The 17,669-nt window shown below is 38.6% G+C and overlaps 1 protein-coding gene across 1 annotated transcript in view; it reads right to left on the reverse strand.

Moving 5' to 3' along the window:
- Nucleotides 1-3,862: 3,862 nt before the first annotated feature.
- LOC144353153 (Golgi-associated plant pathogenesis-related protein 1-like) overlaps nucleotides 3,863-17,669 on the reverse strand; it is a 60,723-nt gene continuing 46,916 nt past the window's right edge. Inside the window, exons 3-4 of the mRNA XM_085498982.1 lie at nucleotides 4,826-4,909; nucleotides 3,863-4,011 (exon numbers count right to left, since the gene is read on the reverse strand). Coding sequence (XP_085355108.1) covers nucleotides 3,863-4,011; nucleotides 4,826-4,909 — 233 coding nt within the window. The remainder of the gene's footprint in view (nucleotides 4,012-4,825; nucleotides 4,910-17,669) is intronic.

Below are 17,669 nucleotides of genomic sequence, written 5' to 3' on the forward strand. Positions count from 1 at the left end.
CCAGTTGACGTTTTTGATGAGCAGAAAAAAAAAACAAGCGGGTGACGGAACAATCTTTTCTGTTCTGCAGTTTTACTCAAGGAATTGTACCTAGTGTTTATGTGTATTGTTTATGTGTTAACGATGAAAGTGTTTTGTTCTGCCTATGTTATACCTCAGACTACTATAGAACAGACTAGCAACACCTATTGTATGTGTGAATTGGGGGGCATGTAAGAGAGGAGGTGTGAGCCATGGCTAATATGCTGGTAGTTAATTGACACGTCTTTACCCGAAGATCGCATGTTTTCGTAATGTCATTCTAGTGCATCGCACATATTTTCAGATCTAACTGAAAATCGAATCTGAGTTTTGAAATGAACAAATCTGAGAGAGGTCTACCCAATGTACATATACAATGTACACCAAGTATCAAAGCATTAATTGTAAAACATTGACACGGACGACGACAGACAATCACTCATATGATAAGCTCCGCTCGACAAAGTGGACAGCGGAGCTAATAAAACTGAAGATGAATTACATGATAAAACTGAAAATAAAAACAATTACTTTCAGGTACTTTTGTTTACTATTACCTTTATCTTATTATTAACCAACTCAACTTCCATTTATTACTTTATTGTTGTAGACTGATAGAAAAATAATATTAAATTAACATTATTATTATTTAAATAATTAGTCAATTTTTCCTTTTCAGAATAAAATAAAACTGTAACTGCAGAAATAAAGATTAGAATAAAAAAAGGAAAAATGTTTCATGTGTGTGAAACAACTGCTTTAATGTGTGACTCCAACACAACTGATTTGAATTTAGAGCTTCTGTTGTAAACAATTTCCAGGGTTCAAGTTGGGTGGAGCTCAGGTTGACTCTGAGGAAGCTCAGGTTGAAGCTCAGTGTGGAGCTCAGGTTGAATCTGAGCAAGCTCAGGTTGAAGCTCAGTGTGGAGCTCAGGTTGACTCTGAGCAAGCTCAGGTTGAAGCTCAAGATTGCCATTACATACCTGCTAGTATAGTCAAAGTAATCGATTCAAGGCTAGACAATCTTGTAATTTGCTAGTATGGTCAAAGTAATTGATTCAAGGCCAGACAATCTTGTAATTTGCTAGTATGGTCAAAGTAATTGATTCAAGGCTAGACAATCTTGTAATTTGCTAGTATGGTCAAAGCAATTGATTCAAGGCCAGACAATCTTGTAATTTGCTAGTATGGTCAAAGTAATTGATTCAAGGCTAGACAATCTTGTAATTTGCTAGTATGGTCAAAGCAATTGATTCAAGGCCAGACAATCTTGTAATTTGTTAGTATGGTCAAAGTAATTGATTCAAGGCCAGACAATCTTGTAATTTGCTAGCATGGTCAAAGCAATTGATTCAAGGCAGACAATCTTGTAATTTGCTAGTATGGTCAAAGTAATTGATTCAAGGCCAGACAATCTTGTAATTTGCTAGTATGGTCAAAGCAATTGATTCATGGCCAGACAATCTTGTAATTTGCTAGTATGGTCAAAGCAATTTATTCAAGGCCAGACAATCGTGTAATTTACTAGTATTATCAAAGCAATTGATTCAAGGCCAGACAATCTTGTAATTTATTAGTATTATCAAAGCAATTGATTCAAGGCCAGACAATCTTGTAATTTGCTAGTATGGTCAAAGCAATTGATTCATGGCCAGACAATCGTGTAATTTACTAGTATTATCAAAGCAATTGATTCAAGGCCAGACAATCTTGTAATTTGCTAGTATTATCAAAGCAATTGATTCATGGCCAGACAATCTTGTAATTTGCTAGTATGGTCAAAGCAATTGATTCAAGGCCAGACAATCGTGTAATTTACTAGTATTATCAAAGCAATTGATTCAAGGCCAGACAATCTTGTAATTTGCTAGTATGGTCAAAGCAATTGATTTAAGGCCAGACAATCTTGTAATTTACTAGTATGGTCAAAGTAATTGATTCATGGCCAGACAATCTTGTAATTTGCTAGTATGGTCAAAGCAATTGATTCAAGGCCAGACAATCGTGTAATTTACTAGTATTATCAAAGCAATTGATTCAAGGCCAGACAATCTTGTAATTTGCTAGTATGGTCAAAGCAATTGATTCAAGGCTAGACAATCTTGTAATTCTCTAGTATGGTCAAAGCAATTGATTCAAGGCCAGACAATCTTGTAATTTGATAGTATGATCAAAGCAATTGATTCAAGGCCGTACAATCTTGTAATTTGCTAGTATGGTCAAAGCAATTGATTCAAGGCTAGACAATCTTGTAATTCTCTAGTATGGTCAAAGCAATTGATTCAAGGCCAGACAATCTTGTAATTTGATAGTATGATCAAAGCAATTGATTCAAGGCCGTACAATCTTGTAATTTGCTAGTATGGTCAAAGCAATTGATTCAAGGCCAGACAATCTTGTAATTTACTAGTATGGTCAAAGCAATTGATTCAAGGCCAGACAATCTTGTAATTTACTAGTATGATCAAAGCAATTGATTCAAGGCCAGACAATCTTGTAATTTACTAGTATGATCAAAGCAATTGATTCAAGGCCAGACAATCTTGTAATTTGCTAGTATAGTCAAAGCAATTGATTCAAGGCCAGACAATCTTGTAATTTGCTAGTATGATCAAAGCAATTGATTCAAGGCTAGACAATCTTGTAATTTGCTAGTATGATCAAAGCAATTGATTCAAGGCCAGACAATCTTGTAATTTACTCGTATGATCAAAGCAATTAATTCAAGGCCAGACAATCTTGTAATTTGCTAGTATGGTCAAAGCAATTGATTCAAGGCCAGACAATCCTGTAATTTGCTAGTATGGTCAAAGCAATTGATTCAAGGCCGTACAATCTTGTAATTTGCTAGTATGGTCAAAGCAATTGATTCAAGGCCAGACAATCTTGTAATTTGCTAGTATTAGTGAGTTAGAACAACATTATTCAATCAGCAAGCCCTTCCTTTTTAATAAGTTAGCAGTTTTTTTGCACTGTATTATGAACAATGTGGAACTCTCGAGCCAATTATTATATAATATTTAAATTGTATGAAAGCTGATGGTTGGTATTTACAATCTGTAAACAACTGTACAAATAAAAACAGAAAATAAATGCAGTAACTACTGTATGCTTTATTGATATACACCAGAGGATAATTGACAAAACATCGCTAATTCTGACGCTAATTCTGACGCTAATTCTATTTTAAAAAAATATACATGTTACCAAGGATTTATAAGACAGGGGTTCTCAACTTTCATAAACCATGAATAGTGATGTACGTGTGATGAAAATCTCGTAAGAAGCTAACTCTTGTGCTTTGTGTACATTTGGGAGCGATGTGTTCATCAATCAAACACATTTCTAACCAATTACAATGGTGTTTGCAAATGTAAATAGTATAGTCAAATTATTGTCCAACATTTTCTATAAATGTAGGTGTGTCTAGTGATTTTGTGGTGCAGTTCCAACTGGATTCATTATGAAAATCATTCAAACTGAGCTGGGTCAACCGCTTCAAGATCAAGTGTATATTATATATCACTTCAACCTTGATATGGAGTGTGAAGTTCGGTCATATAGAAGTGTGATGTGTTTTTGCTTTTCAAATGTTTTATTGGTGTATACTTGATGAAATTGTTTTTGAAATATGTTTGAGCAGTCATTCTTCCTCCACAAAATCATTCAGTCCGCCCTTGGTTTTCAAATAGGGAAACCATTCAGAAATAAATATACAGTGAGTCCCAAAGTGTTCCAGTATAAAGAGTATACAGCCACTTATTTTAAAAGAAGACTTGTTTCTTATAATATAAACATTACAAACCAAACTGAACTAATATATTCCATTAATTGCTGCTCTTTAAAGAGGAGGAAGTACATTGATTATGAAATAGTCCACCACATTGCCTGGTGGGTAATATTCACAGGCCAGATAAACCCGTCCATTGCTCTCTGCCGTAGCACAGCCAATCATCTTAGTATCCTTCCACACAACTTGGGTGAAGTGACCTAGAGTGGGAAAGATATCAGTTGAATGAATGTGGATAGAGCCCCCTCTATCCACAAGGGTTATTTTCGTTCAACGTAATTGCAATATTTTTTTGTTCGTACAACGTAAATAGAAAAAATAAATTCCGTAATTCTGTAATCACAGGCTAGACATACAACGTAATCAATCAAATATTTTTTTCGTACACTGTAAATATATGTGTAATTTTTCTCGGTACGTACAAGAATTTACATCCAAATAAAAAAATCGTAAAAAAAAATCTAGGGAAATTACATTTCAGGAACTGTAAAAGGACTAGATGACACAATTCACCACAAAATTCTATGTCCAAGACGTAAAAGGCCCTCTAACCGAATGAAGAGCATTACGAGGGTAATATGCGCATGCGTCTCTACACACGGCGCAGTAATGGCGGAGCATTTGAGTCGGAGAGCTCTTTGGACCATTCAATGTTCCATTTTTTAACATTGTAAACTGTAAAAACGTCTTTTTTTCCTTGTAAATTGTAAAAAGCCCTTTTCCCGTAAAACTGTACCAGCTACCCCCCTTGCCTCCCCTCTGGATAGTATTTACATACACTAAATGATGGCTTTGCAATTCCAACATCTTGGCAGATCTTTTTACTTTCTAAGAAACTGTTGTAAAACAATATTCCAAGTAGTTCAACAATGTGGGACCAAATTACAACACAATTTGACATGCACATTTTCTTGGCACTGACTCTTCTTTTCGTTCAATATAGCTATGTGGGGTATTCATCATTGTTTAATTGATATTTAGATTACCAAATTGGGCTGCTAAGCAACCACTTACCTGTGCCGTTCTGGTAGTTGGGATTATTAAAGTCGTAATCATATATATCAATTTCTTCATACCAAGCATTTGTAAAACCATAACCTGAAAGAGAGTAAATAGTTTGTGTTGTATTCCTGTGAATGTAATAATAATTGTAGATACACATTCAGTATTTGTGAGTTGCATGTCTGTGACTGTAAAAATAGTTCTTGTTACACATTCAATATTTGTGTGCCAAATTCCTGTGAATGTAACAATATTTGTGAATATACATTCAATATCTGTGTGCCAAATTCCTGTGAAAATCAAAATTATAACTACAGTTGTATAACCGCCAGATACAACCCAATTGTAGCCTTACCTGATGTAATACCAACCAATTGTGGCCTTACCTGATGTAATACCAACCAATTGTGGCCTTACCTGATGTAATATCAACCAATTGTGGACTTACCTGATGTAATACCAACCAATTGTAGCCTTACCTGATGTAATACCAACCATTTGTGGCCTTACCTGATGTAATACCAACCAATTGTAGCCTTACCTGATGTAATATCAACCAACTGTAGCCTTACCTGATGTAATACCAACCAATTGTGGCCTTACCTGATGTAATACCAACCAATTGTGGCCTTACCTGATGTAATACCAACCAATTGTGGCCTTACCTGATGTAATACCAACCAATTGTGGCCTTACCTGATGTAATACCAACCAATTGTGGCCTTACCTGATGTAATACCAACCAATTGTGGCCTTACCTGATGTAATACCAACCAATTGTGGACTTACCTGATGTAATACCAACCAATTGTGGCCTTACCTGATGTAATACCAACCAATTGTGGCCTTACCTGATGTAATACCAACCAATTGTGGCCTTACCTGATGTAATACCAACCAATTGTGGCCTTACCTGATGTAATACCAACCAATTGTGGCCTTACCTGATGTAATACCAACCAATTGTGGCCTTACCTGATGTAATACCAACCAATTGTGGCCTTACCTGATGTAATACCAACCAATTGTGGCCTTACCTGATGTAATACCAACCAATTGTAGCCTTACCTGATGTAATACCAACCAATTGTGGCCTTACCTGATGTAATACCAACCAATTGTGGCCTTACCTGATGTAATACCAACCAATTGTGGCCTTACCTGATGTAATACCAACCAATTGTGGCCTTACCTGATGTAATACCAACCAATTGTAGCCTTACCTGATGTAATACCAACCAATTGTGGCCTTACCTGATGTAATACCAACCAATTGTGGCCTTACCTGATGTAATATCAACCAATTGTGGCCTTACCTGATGTAATATCAACCAATTGTGGCCTTACCTGATGTAATACCAACCAATTGTAGCCTTACCTGATGTAATACCAACCAACTGTAGCCTTACCTGATGTAATACCAACCAACTGTAGCCTTACCTGATGTAATACCAACCAATTGTGGCCTTACCTGATGTAATACCAACCAATTGTGGCCTTACCTGATGTAATACCAACCAATTGTGGCCTTACCTGATGTAATACCAACCAATTGTGGCCTTACCTGATGTAATATCAACCAATTGTGGCCTTACCTGATGTAATACCAACCAATTGTGGCCTTACCTGATGTAATACCAACCAATTGTAGCCTTACCTGATGTAATACCAACCATTTGTGGCCTTACCTGATGTAATACCAACCAATTGTGGCCTTACCTGATGTAATACCAACCAATTGTAGCCTTACCTGATGTAATACCAATCAATTGTGGCCTTACCTGATGTAATACCAACCAATTGTGGACTTACCTGATGTAATACCAACCAATTGTGGCCTTATCTGATGTAATACCAACCAATTGTAGCCTTACCTGATGTAATACCAACCATTTGTGGCCTTACCTGATGTAATACCAACCAATTGTGGCCTTACCTGATGTAATACCAACCAATTGTAGCCTTACCTGATGTAATACCAATCAATTGTGGCCTTACCTGATGTAATACCAACCAATTGTGGACTTACCTGATGTAATACCAACCAATTGTGGCCTTACCTGATGTAATACCAACCAATTGTAGCCTTACCTGATGTAATACCAACCAATTGTGGCCTTACCTGATGTAATACCAACCAATTGTGGCCTTACCTGATGTAATATCAACCAATTGTGGCCTTACCTGATGTAATATCAACCAATTGTGGCCTTACCTGATGTAATACCAACCAATTGTAGCCTTACCTGATGTAATACCAACCAACTGTAGCCTTACCTGATGCAATACCAACCAATTGTGGCCTTACCTGATGTAATACCAACCAATTGTAGCCTTACCTGATGTAATACCAACCATTTGTGGCCTTACCTGATGTAATATCAACCAATTGTGGCCTTACCTGATGTAATACCAACCAATTGTAGCCTTACCTGATGTAATACCAACCAATTGTGGCCTTACCTGATGTAATACCAACCAATTGTGGCCTTACCTGATGTAATACCAACCAATTGTAGCCTTACCTGATGTAATACCAACCAATTGTGGCCTTACCTGATGTAATACCAACCAATTGTGGCCTTACCTGATGTAATACCAACCAATTGTGGCCTTACCTGATGTAATACCAACCAATTGTAGCCTTACCTGATGTAATACCAACCAATTGTGGCCTTACCTGATGTAATACCAACCAATTGTGGCCTTACCTGATGTAATATCAACCAATTGTGGCCTTACCTGATGTAATATCAACCAATTGTGGCCTTACCTGATGTAATACCAACCAATTGTAGCCTTACCTGATGTAATACCAACCAATTGTAGCCTTACCTGATGTAATATCAACCAATTGTAGCCTTACCTGATGTAATACCAACCAATTGTAGCCTTACCTGATGTAATACCAACCAATTGTAGCCTTACCTGATGTAATACCAACCAATTGTAGCCTTACCTGATGTAATACCAACCAATTGTAGCCTTACCTGATGTAATACCAACCAATTGTAGCCTTACCTGATGTAATACCAACCAACTGTAGCCTTACCTGATGTAATACCAACCAATTGTAGCCTTACCTGATGTAATACCAACCAATTGTGGCCTTACCTGATGTAATACCAACCAATTGTAGCCTTACCTGATGTAATACCAACCAATTGTAGCCTTACCTGATGCAATACCAACCAATTGTGGCCTTACCTGATGTAATACCAACCAATTGTGGCCTTACCTGATGTAATACCAACCATTTGTGGCCTTACCTGATGTAATATCAACCAATTGTGGCCTTACCTGATGTAATACCAACCAATTGTGGCCTTACCTGATGTAATACCAACCAATTGTAGCCTTACCTGATGTAATACCAACCAATTGTGGCCTTACCTGATGTAATACCAACCAATTGTAGCCTTACCTGATGTAATACCAACCAATTGTAGCCTTACCTGATGTAATACCAACCAATTGTAGCCTTACCTGATGTAATACCAACCAATTGTGGCCTTACCTGATGTAATACCAACCAATTGTGGCCTTACCTGATGTAATACCAACCAATTGTGGCCTTACCTGATGTAATACCAACCAATTGTGGCCTTACCTGATGTAATATCAACCAATTGTGGCCTTACCTGATGCAATACCAACCAATTGTGGCCTTACCTGATGCAATACCAACCAATTGTAGCCTTACCTGATGTAATACCAACCAATTGTAGCCTTACCTGATGTAATACCAACCAATTGTAGCCTTACCTGATGTAATACCAACCAATTGTGGCCTTACCTGATGTAATACCAACCAATTGTGGCCTTACCTGATGTAATACCAACCAATTGTGGCCTTACCTGATGTAATACCAACCAATTGTGGCCTTACCTGATGTAATATCAACCAATTGTGGCCTTACCTGATGTAATATCAACCAATTGTGGCCTAACCTGATATAATACCAACCAATTCTAGCCTTACCTGATGTAATACCAACCAACTGTAGCCTTACCTGATGCAATACCAACCATTTGTGGCCTTACCTGATGTAATACCAACCATTTGTGGCCTTACCTGATGTAATATCAACCAATTGTGGCCTTACCTGATGTAATACCAACCAATTGTAGCCTTACCTGATGTAATACCAACCAATTGTGGCCTTACCTGATGTAATACCAACCAATTGTAGCCTTACCTGATGTAATACCAACCAATTGTGGCCTTACCTGATGTAATACCAACCAATTGTGGCCTTACCTGATGTAATACCAACCAATTGTGGCCTTACCTGATGTAATACCAACCAATTGTGGCCTTACCTGATGTAATACCAACCAATTGTAGCCTTACCTGATGTAATACCAACCAAATGTAGCCTTACCTGATGTAATACCAACCAATTGTGGCCTTACCTGATGTAATACCAACAAATTGTGGCCTTACCTGATGCAATACCAACCAATTGTGGCCTTACCTGATGTACTACCAACCAATTGTAGCCTTACCTGATGTAATACCAACCATTTGTGGCCTTACCTGATGTAATACCAACCAATTGTGGCCTTACCTGATGTAATACCAACCAATTGTAGCCTTACCTGATGTAATATCAACCAATTGTGGCCTTACCTGATGTAATACCAACCAATTGTAGCCTTACCTGATGTAATATCAACCAATTGTAGCCTTACCTGATGTAATACCAACCAATTGTAGCCTTACCTGATGTAATACCAACCAATTGTAGCCTTACCTGATGTAATACCAACCAAATGTAGCCTTACCTGATGTAATACCAACCAATTGTAGCCTTACCTGATGTAATACCAACCAATTGTAGCCTTACCTGATGTAATACCAACCAACTGTAGCCTTACCTGATGTAATACCAACCAATTGTGGCCTTACCTGATGTAATACCAACCAATTGTAGCCTTACCTGATGTAATACCAACCAATTGTGGCCTTACCTGATGTAATACCAACCAATTGTGGCCTTACCTGATGTAATACCAACCAATTGTGGCCTTACCTGATGTAATACCAACCAATTGTGGCCTTACCTGATGTAATACCAACCAATTGTAGCCTTACCTGATGTAATACCAACCAATTGTGGCCTTACCTGATGTAATACCAACCAATTGTGGCCTTACCTGATGTAATATCAACCAATTGTGGCCTTACCTGATGTAATATCAACCAATTGTGGCCTTACCTGATGTAATACCAACCAATTGTAGCCTTACCTGATGTAATACCAACCAATTGTAGCCTTACCTGATGTAATACCAACCAACTGTAGCCTTAACTGATGTAATACCAACCAATTGTAGCCTTACCTGATGTAATACCAACCAATTGTAGCCTTACCTGATGTAATACCAACCAATTGTGGCCTTACCTGATGTAATACCAACCAATTGTAGCCTTACCTGATGTAATACCAACCAATTGTGGCCTTACCTGATGTAATACCAACCAATTGTAGCCTTACCTGATGTAATACCAACCAATTGTAGCCTTACCTGATGTAATACCAACCAATTGTGGCCTTACCTGATGTAATATCAACCAATTGTGGCCTTACCTGATGTAATATCAACCAATTGTGGCCTTACCTGATGTAATACCAACCAATTGTAGCCTTACCTGATGTAATACCAACCAACTGTAGCCTTACCTGATGTAATACCAACCAACTGTAGCCTTACCTGATGTAATACCAACCAATTGTGGCCTTACCTGATGTAATACCAACCAATTGTGGCCTTACCTGATGTAATACCAACCAATTGTGGCCTTACCTGATGTAATACCAACCAATTGTGGCCTTACCTGATGTAATATCAACCAATTGTGGCCTTACCTGATGTAATACCAACCAATTGTGGCCTTACCTGATGTAATACCAACCAATTGTAGCCTTACCTGATGTAATACCAACCATTTGTGGCCTTACCTGATGTAATACCAACCAATTGTGGCCTTACCTGATGTAATACCAACCAATTGTAGCCTTACCTGATGTAATACCAATCAATTGTGGCCTTACCTGATGTAATACCAACCAATTGTGGACTTACCTGATGTAATACCAACCAATTGTGGCCTTATCTGATGTAATACCAACCAATTGTAGCCTTACCTGATGTAATACCAACCATTTGTGGCCTTACCTGATGTAATACCAACCAATTGTGGCCTTACCTGATGTAATACCAACCAATTGTAGCCTTACCTGATGTAATACCAATCAATTGTGGCCTTACCTGATGTAATACCAACCAATTGTGGACTTACCTGATGTAATACCAACCAATTGTGGCCTTACCTGATGTAATACCAACCAATTGTAGCCTTACCTGATGTAATACCAACCAATTGTGGCCTTACCTGATGTAATACCAACCAATTGTGGCCTTACCTGATGTAATATCAACCAATTGTGGCCTTACCTGATGTAATACCAACCAATTGTAGCCTTACCTGATGTAATACCAACCAACTGTAGCCTTACCTGATGCAATACCAACCAATTGTGGCCTTACCTGATGTAATACCAACCAATTGTAGCCTTACCTGATGTAATACCAACCATTTGTGGCCTTACCTGATGTAATATCAACCAATTGTGGCCTTACCTGATGTAATACCAACCAATTGTAGCCTTACCTGATGTAATACCAACCAATTGTGGCCTTACCTGATGTAATACCAACCAATTGTGGCCTTACCTGATGTAATACCAACCAATTGTAGCCTTACCTGATGTAATACCAACCAATTGTGGCCTTACCTGATGTAATACCAACCAATTGTGGCCTTACCTGATGTAATACCAACCAATTGTGGCCTTACCTGATGTAATACCAACCAATTGTAGCCTTACCTGATGTAATACCAACCAATTGTGGCCTTACCTGATGTAATACCAACCAATTGTGGCCTTACCTGATGTAATATCAACCAATTGTGGCCTTACCTGATGTAATATCAACCAATTGTGGCCTTACCTGATGTAATACCAACCAATTGTAGCCTTACCTGATGTAATACCAACCAATTGTAGCCTTACCTGATGTAATATCAACCAATTGTAGCCTTACCTGATGTAATACCAACCAATTGTAGCCTTACCTGATGTAATACCAACCAATTGTAGCCTTACCTGATGTAATACCAACCAATTGTAGCCTTACCTGATGTAATACCAACCAATTGTAGCCTTACCTGATGTAATACCAACCAATTGTAGCCTTACCTGATGTAATACCAACCAACTGTAGCCTTACCTGATGTAATACCAACCAATTGTAGCCTTACCTGATGTAATACCAACCAATTGTGGCCTTACCTGATGTAATACCAACCAATTGTAGCCTTACCTGATGTAATACCAACCAATTGTAGCCTTACCTGATGCAATACCAACCAATTGTGGCCTTACCTGATGTAATACCAACCAATTGTGGCCTTACCTGATGTAATACCAACCATTTGTGGCCTTACCTGATGTAATATCAACCAATTGTGGCCTTACCTGATGTAATACCAACCAATTGTGGCCTTACCTGATGTAATACCAACCAATTGTAGCCTTACCTGATGTAATACCAACCAATTGTGGCCTTACCTGATGTAATACCAACCAATTGTAGCCTTACCTGATGTAATACCAACCAATTGTAGCCTTACCTGATGTAATACCAACCAATTGTAGCCTTACCTGATGTAATACCAACCAATTGTGGCCTTACCTGATGTAATACCAACCAATTGTGGCCTTACCTGATGTAATACCAACCAATTGTGGCCTTACCTGATGTAATACCAACCAATTGTGGCCTTACCTGATGTAATATCAACCAATTGTGGCCTTACCTGATGCAATACCAACCAATTGTGGCCTTACCTGATGCAATACCAACCAATTGTAGCCTTACCTGATGTAATACCAACCAATTGTAGCCTTACCTGATGTAATACCAACCAATTGTAGCCTTACCTGATGTAATACCAACCAATTGTGGCCTTACCTGATGTAATACCAACCAATTGTGGCCTTACCTGATGTAATACCAACCAATTGTGGCCTTACCTGATGTAATACCAACCAATTGTGGCCTTACCTGATGTAATATCAACCAATTGTGGCCTTACCTGATGTAATATCAACCAATTGTGGCCTAACCTGATATAATACCAACCAATTCTAGCCTTACCTGATGTAATACCAACCAACTGTAGCCTTACCTGATGCAATACCAACCATTTGTGGCCTTACCTGATGTAATACCAACCATTTGTGGCCTTACCTGATGTAATATCAACCAATTGTGGCCTTACCTGATGTAATACCAACCAATTGTAGCCTTACCTGATGTAATACCAACCAATTGTGGCCTTACCTGATGTAATACCAACCAATTGTAGCCTTACCTGATGTAATACCAACCAATTGTGGCCTTACCTGATGTAATACCAACCAATTGTGGCCTTACCTGATGTAATACCAACCAATTGTGGCCTTACCTGATGTAATACCAACCAATTGTGGCCTTACCTGATGTAATACCAACCAATTGTAGCCTTACCTGATGTAATACCAACCAAATGTAGCCTTACCTGATGTAATACCAACCAATTGTGGCCTTACCTGATGTAATACCAACAAATTGTGGCCTTACCTGATGCAATACCAACCAATTGTGGCCTTACCTGATGTACTACCAACCAATTGTAGCCTTACCTGATGTAATACCAACCATTTGTGGCCTTACCTGATGTAATACCAACCAATTGTGGCCTTACCTGATGTAATACCAACCAATTGTAGCCTTACCTGATGTAATATCAACCAATTGTGGCCTTACCTGATGTAATACCAACCAATTGTAGCCTTACCTGATGTAATATCAACCAATTGTAGCCTTACCTGATGTAATACCAACCAATTGTAGCCTTACCTGATGTAATACCAACCAATTGTAGCCTTACCTGATGTAATACCAACCAAATGTAGCCTTACCTGATGTAATACCAACCAATTGTAGCCTTACCTGATGTAATACCAACCAATTGTAGCCTTACCTGATGTAATACCAACCAACTGTAGCCTTACCTGATGTAATACCAACCAATTGTGGCCTTACCTGATGTAATACCAACCAATTGTAGCCTTACCTGATGTAATACCAACCAATTGTGGCCTTACCTGATGTAATACCAACCAATTGTGGCCTTACCTGATGTAATACCAACCAATTGTGGCCTTACCTGATGTAATACCAACCAATTGTGGCCTTACCTGATGTAATACCAACCAATTGTAGCCTTACCTGATGTAATACCAACCAATTGTGGCCTTACCTGATGTAATACCAACCAATTGTGGCCTTACCTGATGTAATATCAACCAATTGTGGCCTTACCTGATGTAATATCAACCAATTGTGGCCTTACCTGATGTAATACCAACCAATTGTAGCCTTACCTGATGTAATACCAACCAATTGTAGCCTTACCTGATGTAATACCAACCAACTGTAGCCTTAACTGATGTAATACCAACCAATTGTAGCCTTACCTGATGTAATACCAACCAATTGTAGCCTTACCTGATGTAATACCAACCAATTGTGGCCTTACCTGATGTAATACCAACCAATTGTAGCCTTACCTGATGTAATACCAACCAATTGTGGCCTTACCTGATGTAATACCAACCAATTGTAGCCTTACCTGATGTAATACCAACCAATTGTAGCCTTACCTGATGTAATACCAACCAACTGTAGCCTTAACTGATGTAATACCAACCAATTGTAGCCTTACCTGATGTAATACCAACCAATTGTAGCCTTACCTGATGTAATACCAACCAATTGTAGCCTTACCTGATGTAATACCAACCAATTGTGGCCTTACCTGATGTAATACCAACCAATTGTAGCCTTACCTGATGTAATACCAACCAATTGTAGCCTTACCTGATGTAATACCAACCAATTGTGGCCTTACCTGATGTAATACAAACCAATTGTAGCCTTACCTGATGTAATATCAACCAATTGTGGCCTTACCTGATGTAATACCAACCAATTGTAGCCTTACCTGATGTAATACCAACCAATTGTAGCCTTACCTGATGTAATACCAACCAATTGTAGCCTTACCTGATGTAATACCAACCAATTGTAGCCTTACCTGATGTAATACCAACCAATTGTAGCCTTACCTGATGTAATACCAACCAATTGTAGCCTTACCTGATGTAATACCAACCAATTGTGGCCTTACCTGATGTAATACCAACCAATTGTAGCCTTACCTGATGTAATACCAACCAATTGTAGCCTTACCTGATGCAATACCAACCAATTGTAGCCTTACCTGATGTAATACCAACCAATTGTAGCCTTACCTGATGTAATATCAACCAATTGTAGCCTTACCTGATGTAATACCAACCAATTGTAGCCTTACCTGATGTAATACCAATCAATTGTGGCCTTACCTGATGTAATACCAACCAATTGTGGCCTTACCTGATGTAATACCAACCAATTGTGGCCTTACCTGATGTAATACCAACCAATTGTGGCCTTACCTGATGTAATATCAACCAATTGTGGCCTTACCTGATGTAATACCAACCAATTGTGGCCTAACCTGATATAATACCAACCAATTGTAGCCTTACCTGATGCAATACCAACCAACTGTAGCCTTACCTGATGCAATACCAACCATTTGTGGCCTTACCTGATGTAATACCAACCATTTGTGGCCTTACCTGATGTAATATCAACCAATTGTGGCCTTACCTGATGTAATACCAACCAATTGTAGCCTTACCTGATGTAATACCAACCAATTGTGGCCTTACCTGATGTAATACCAACCAATTGTAGCCTTACCTGATGTAATACCAACCAATTGTGGCCTTACCTGATGTAATACCAACCAATTGTGGCCTTACCTGATGTAATACCAACCAATTGTGGCCTTACCTGATGTAATACCAACCAATTGTGGCCTTACCTGATGTAATACCAACCAATTGTGGCCTTACCTGATGTAATACCAACCAATTGTGGCCTTACCTGATGTAATATCAACCAATTGTGGCCTTACCTGATGTAATATCAACCAATTGTGGCCTAACCTGATATAATACCAACCAATTGTGGCCTTACCTGATGTAATACCAACCAACTGTAGCCTTACCTGATGCAATACCAACCATTTGTGGCCTTACCTGATGTAATACCAACCATTTGTAGCCTTACCTGATGTAATACCAACCATTTGTGGCCTTACCTGATGTAATATCAACCAATTGTGGCCTTACCTGATGTAATACCAACCAATTGTAGCCTTACCTGATGTAATACCAACCAATTGTGGCCTTACCTGATGTAATACCAACCAATTGTAGCCTTACCTGATGTAATACCAACCAATTGTGGCCTTACCTGATGTAATACCAACCAATTGTGGCCTTACCTGATGTAATACCAACCAATTGTGGCCTTACCTGATGTAATACCAACCAATTGTGGCCTTACCTGATGTAATACCAACCAATTGTAGCCTTACCTGATGTAATACCAACCAATTGTGGCCTTACCTGATGTAATACCAACCAATTGTGGCCTTACCTGATGTAATATCAACCAATTGTGGCCTTACCTGATGTAATATCAACCAATTGTGGCCTTACCTGATGTAATACCAACCAATTGTAGCCTTACCTGATGTAATACCAACCAATTGTAGCCTTACCTGATGTAATACCAACCAATTGTGGCCTTACCTGATGTAATACCAACAAATTGTGGCCTTACCTGATGCAATACCAACCAATTGTGGCCTTACCTGATGTACTACCAACCAATTGTAGCCTTACCTGATGTAATACCAACCATTTGTGGCCTTACCTGATGTAATACCAACCAATTGTGGCCTTACCTGATGTAATACCAACCAATTGTAGCCTTACCTGATGTAATATCAACCAATTGTGGCCTTACCTGATGTAATACCAACCAATTGTAGCCTTACCTGATGTAATACCAACCAATTGTAGCCTTACCTGATGTAATATCAACCAATTGTAGCCTTACCTGATGTAATACCAACCAATTGTAGCCTTACCTGATGTAATACCAACCAATTGTAGCCTTACCTGATGTAATACCAACCAATTGTAGCCTTACCTGATGTAATACCAACCAATTGTAGCCTTACCTGATGTAAAACCAACCAATTGTAGCCTTACCTGATGTAATACCAACCAACTGTAGCCTTACCTGATGTAATACCAACCAACTGTAGCCTTACCTGATGTAATACCAACCAATTGTGGCCTTACCTGATGTAATACCAACCAATTGTAGCCTTACCTGATGTAATACCAACCAATTGTGGCCTTACCTGATGTAATACCAACCAATTGTGGCCTTACCTGATGTAATACCAACCAATTGTAGCCTTACCTGATGTAATACCAACCAATTGTGGCCTTACCTGATGTAATACCAACCAATTGTGGCCTTACCTGATGTAATATCAACCAATTGTGGCCTTACCTGATGTAATATCAACCAATTGTGGCCTTACCTGATGTAATACCAACCAATTGTAGCCTTACCTGATGTAATACCAACCAATTGTAGCCTTACCTGATGTAATACCAACCAACTGTAGCCTTAACTGATGTAATACCAACCAATTGTAGCCTTACCTGATGTAATACCAACCAATTGTGGCCTTACCTGATGTAATACCAACCAATTGTGGCCTTACCTGATGTAATACCAACCAATTGTGGCCTTACCTGATGTA

This window comes from Saccoglossus kowalevskii, chromosome 5, assembly GCF_978046115.1.
Source record: "Saccoglossus kowalevskii chromosome 5, keSacKowa6.1, whole genome shotgun sequence".
NCBI lineage: Eukaryota > Metazoa > Hemichordata > Enteropneusta > Harrimaniidae > Saccoglossus > Saccoglossus kowalevskii.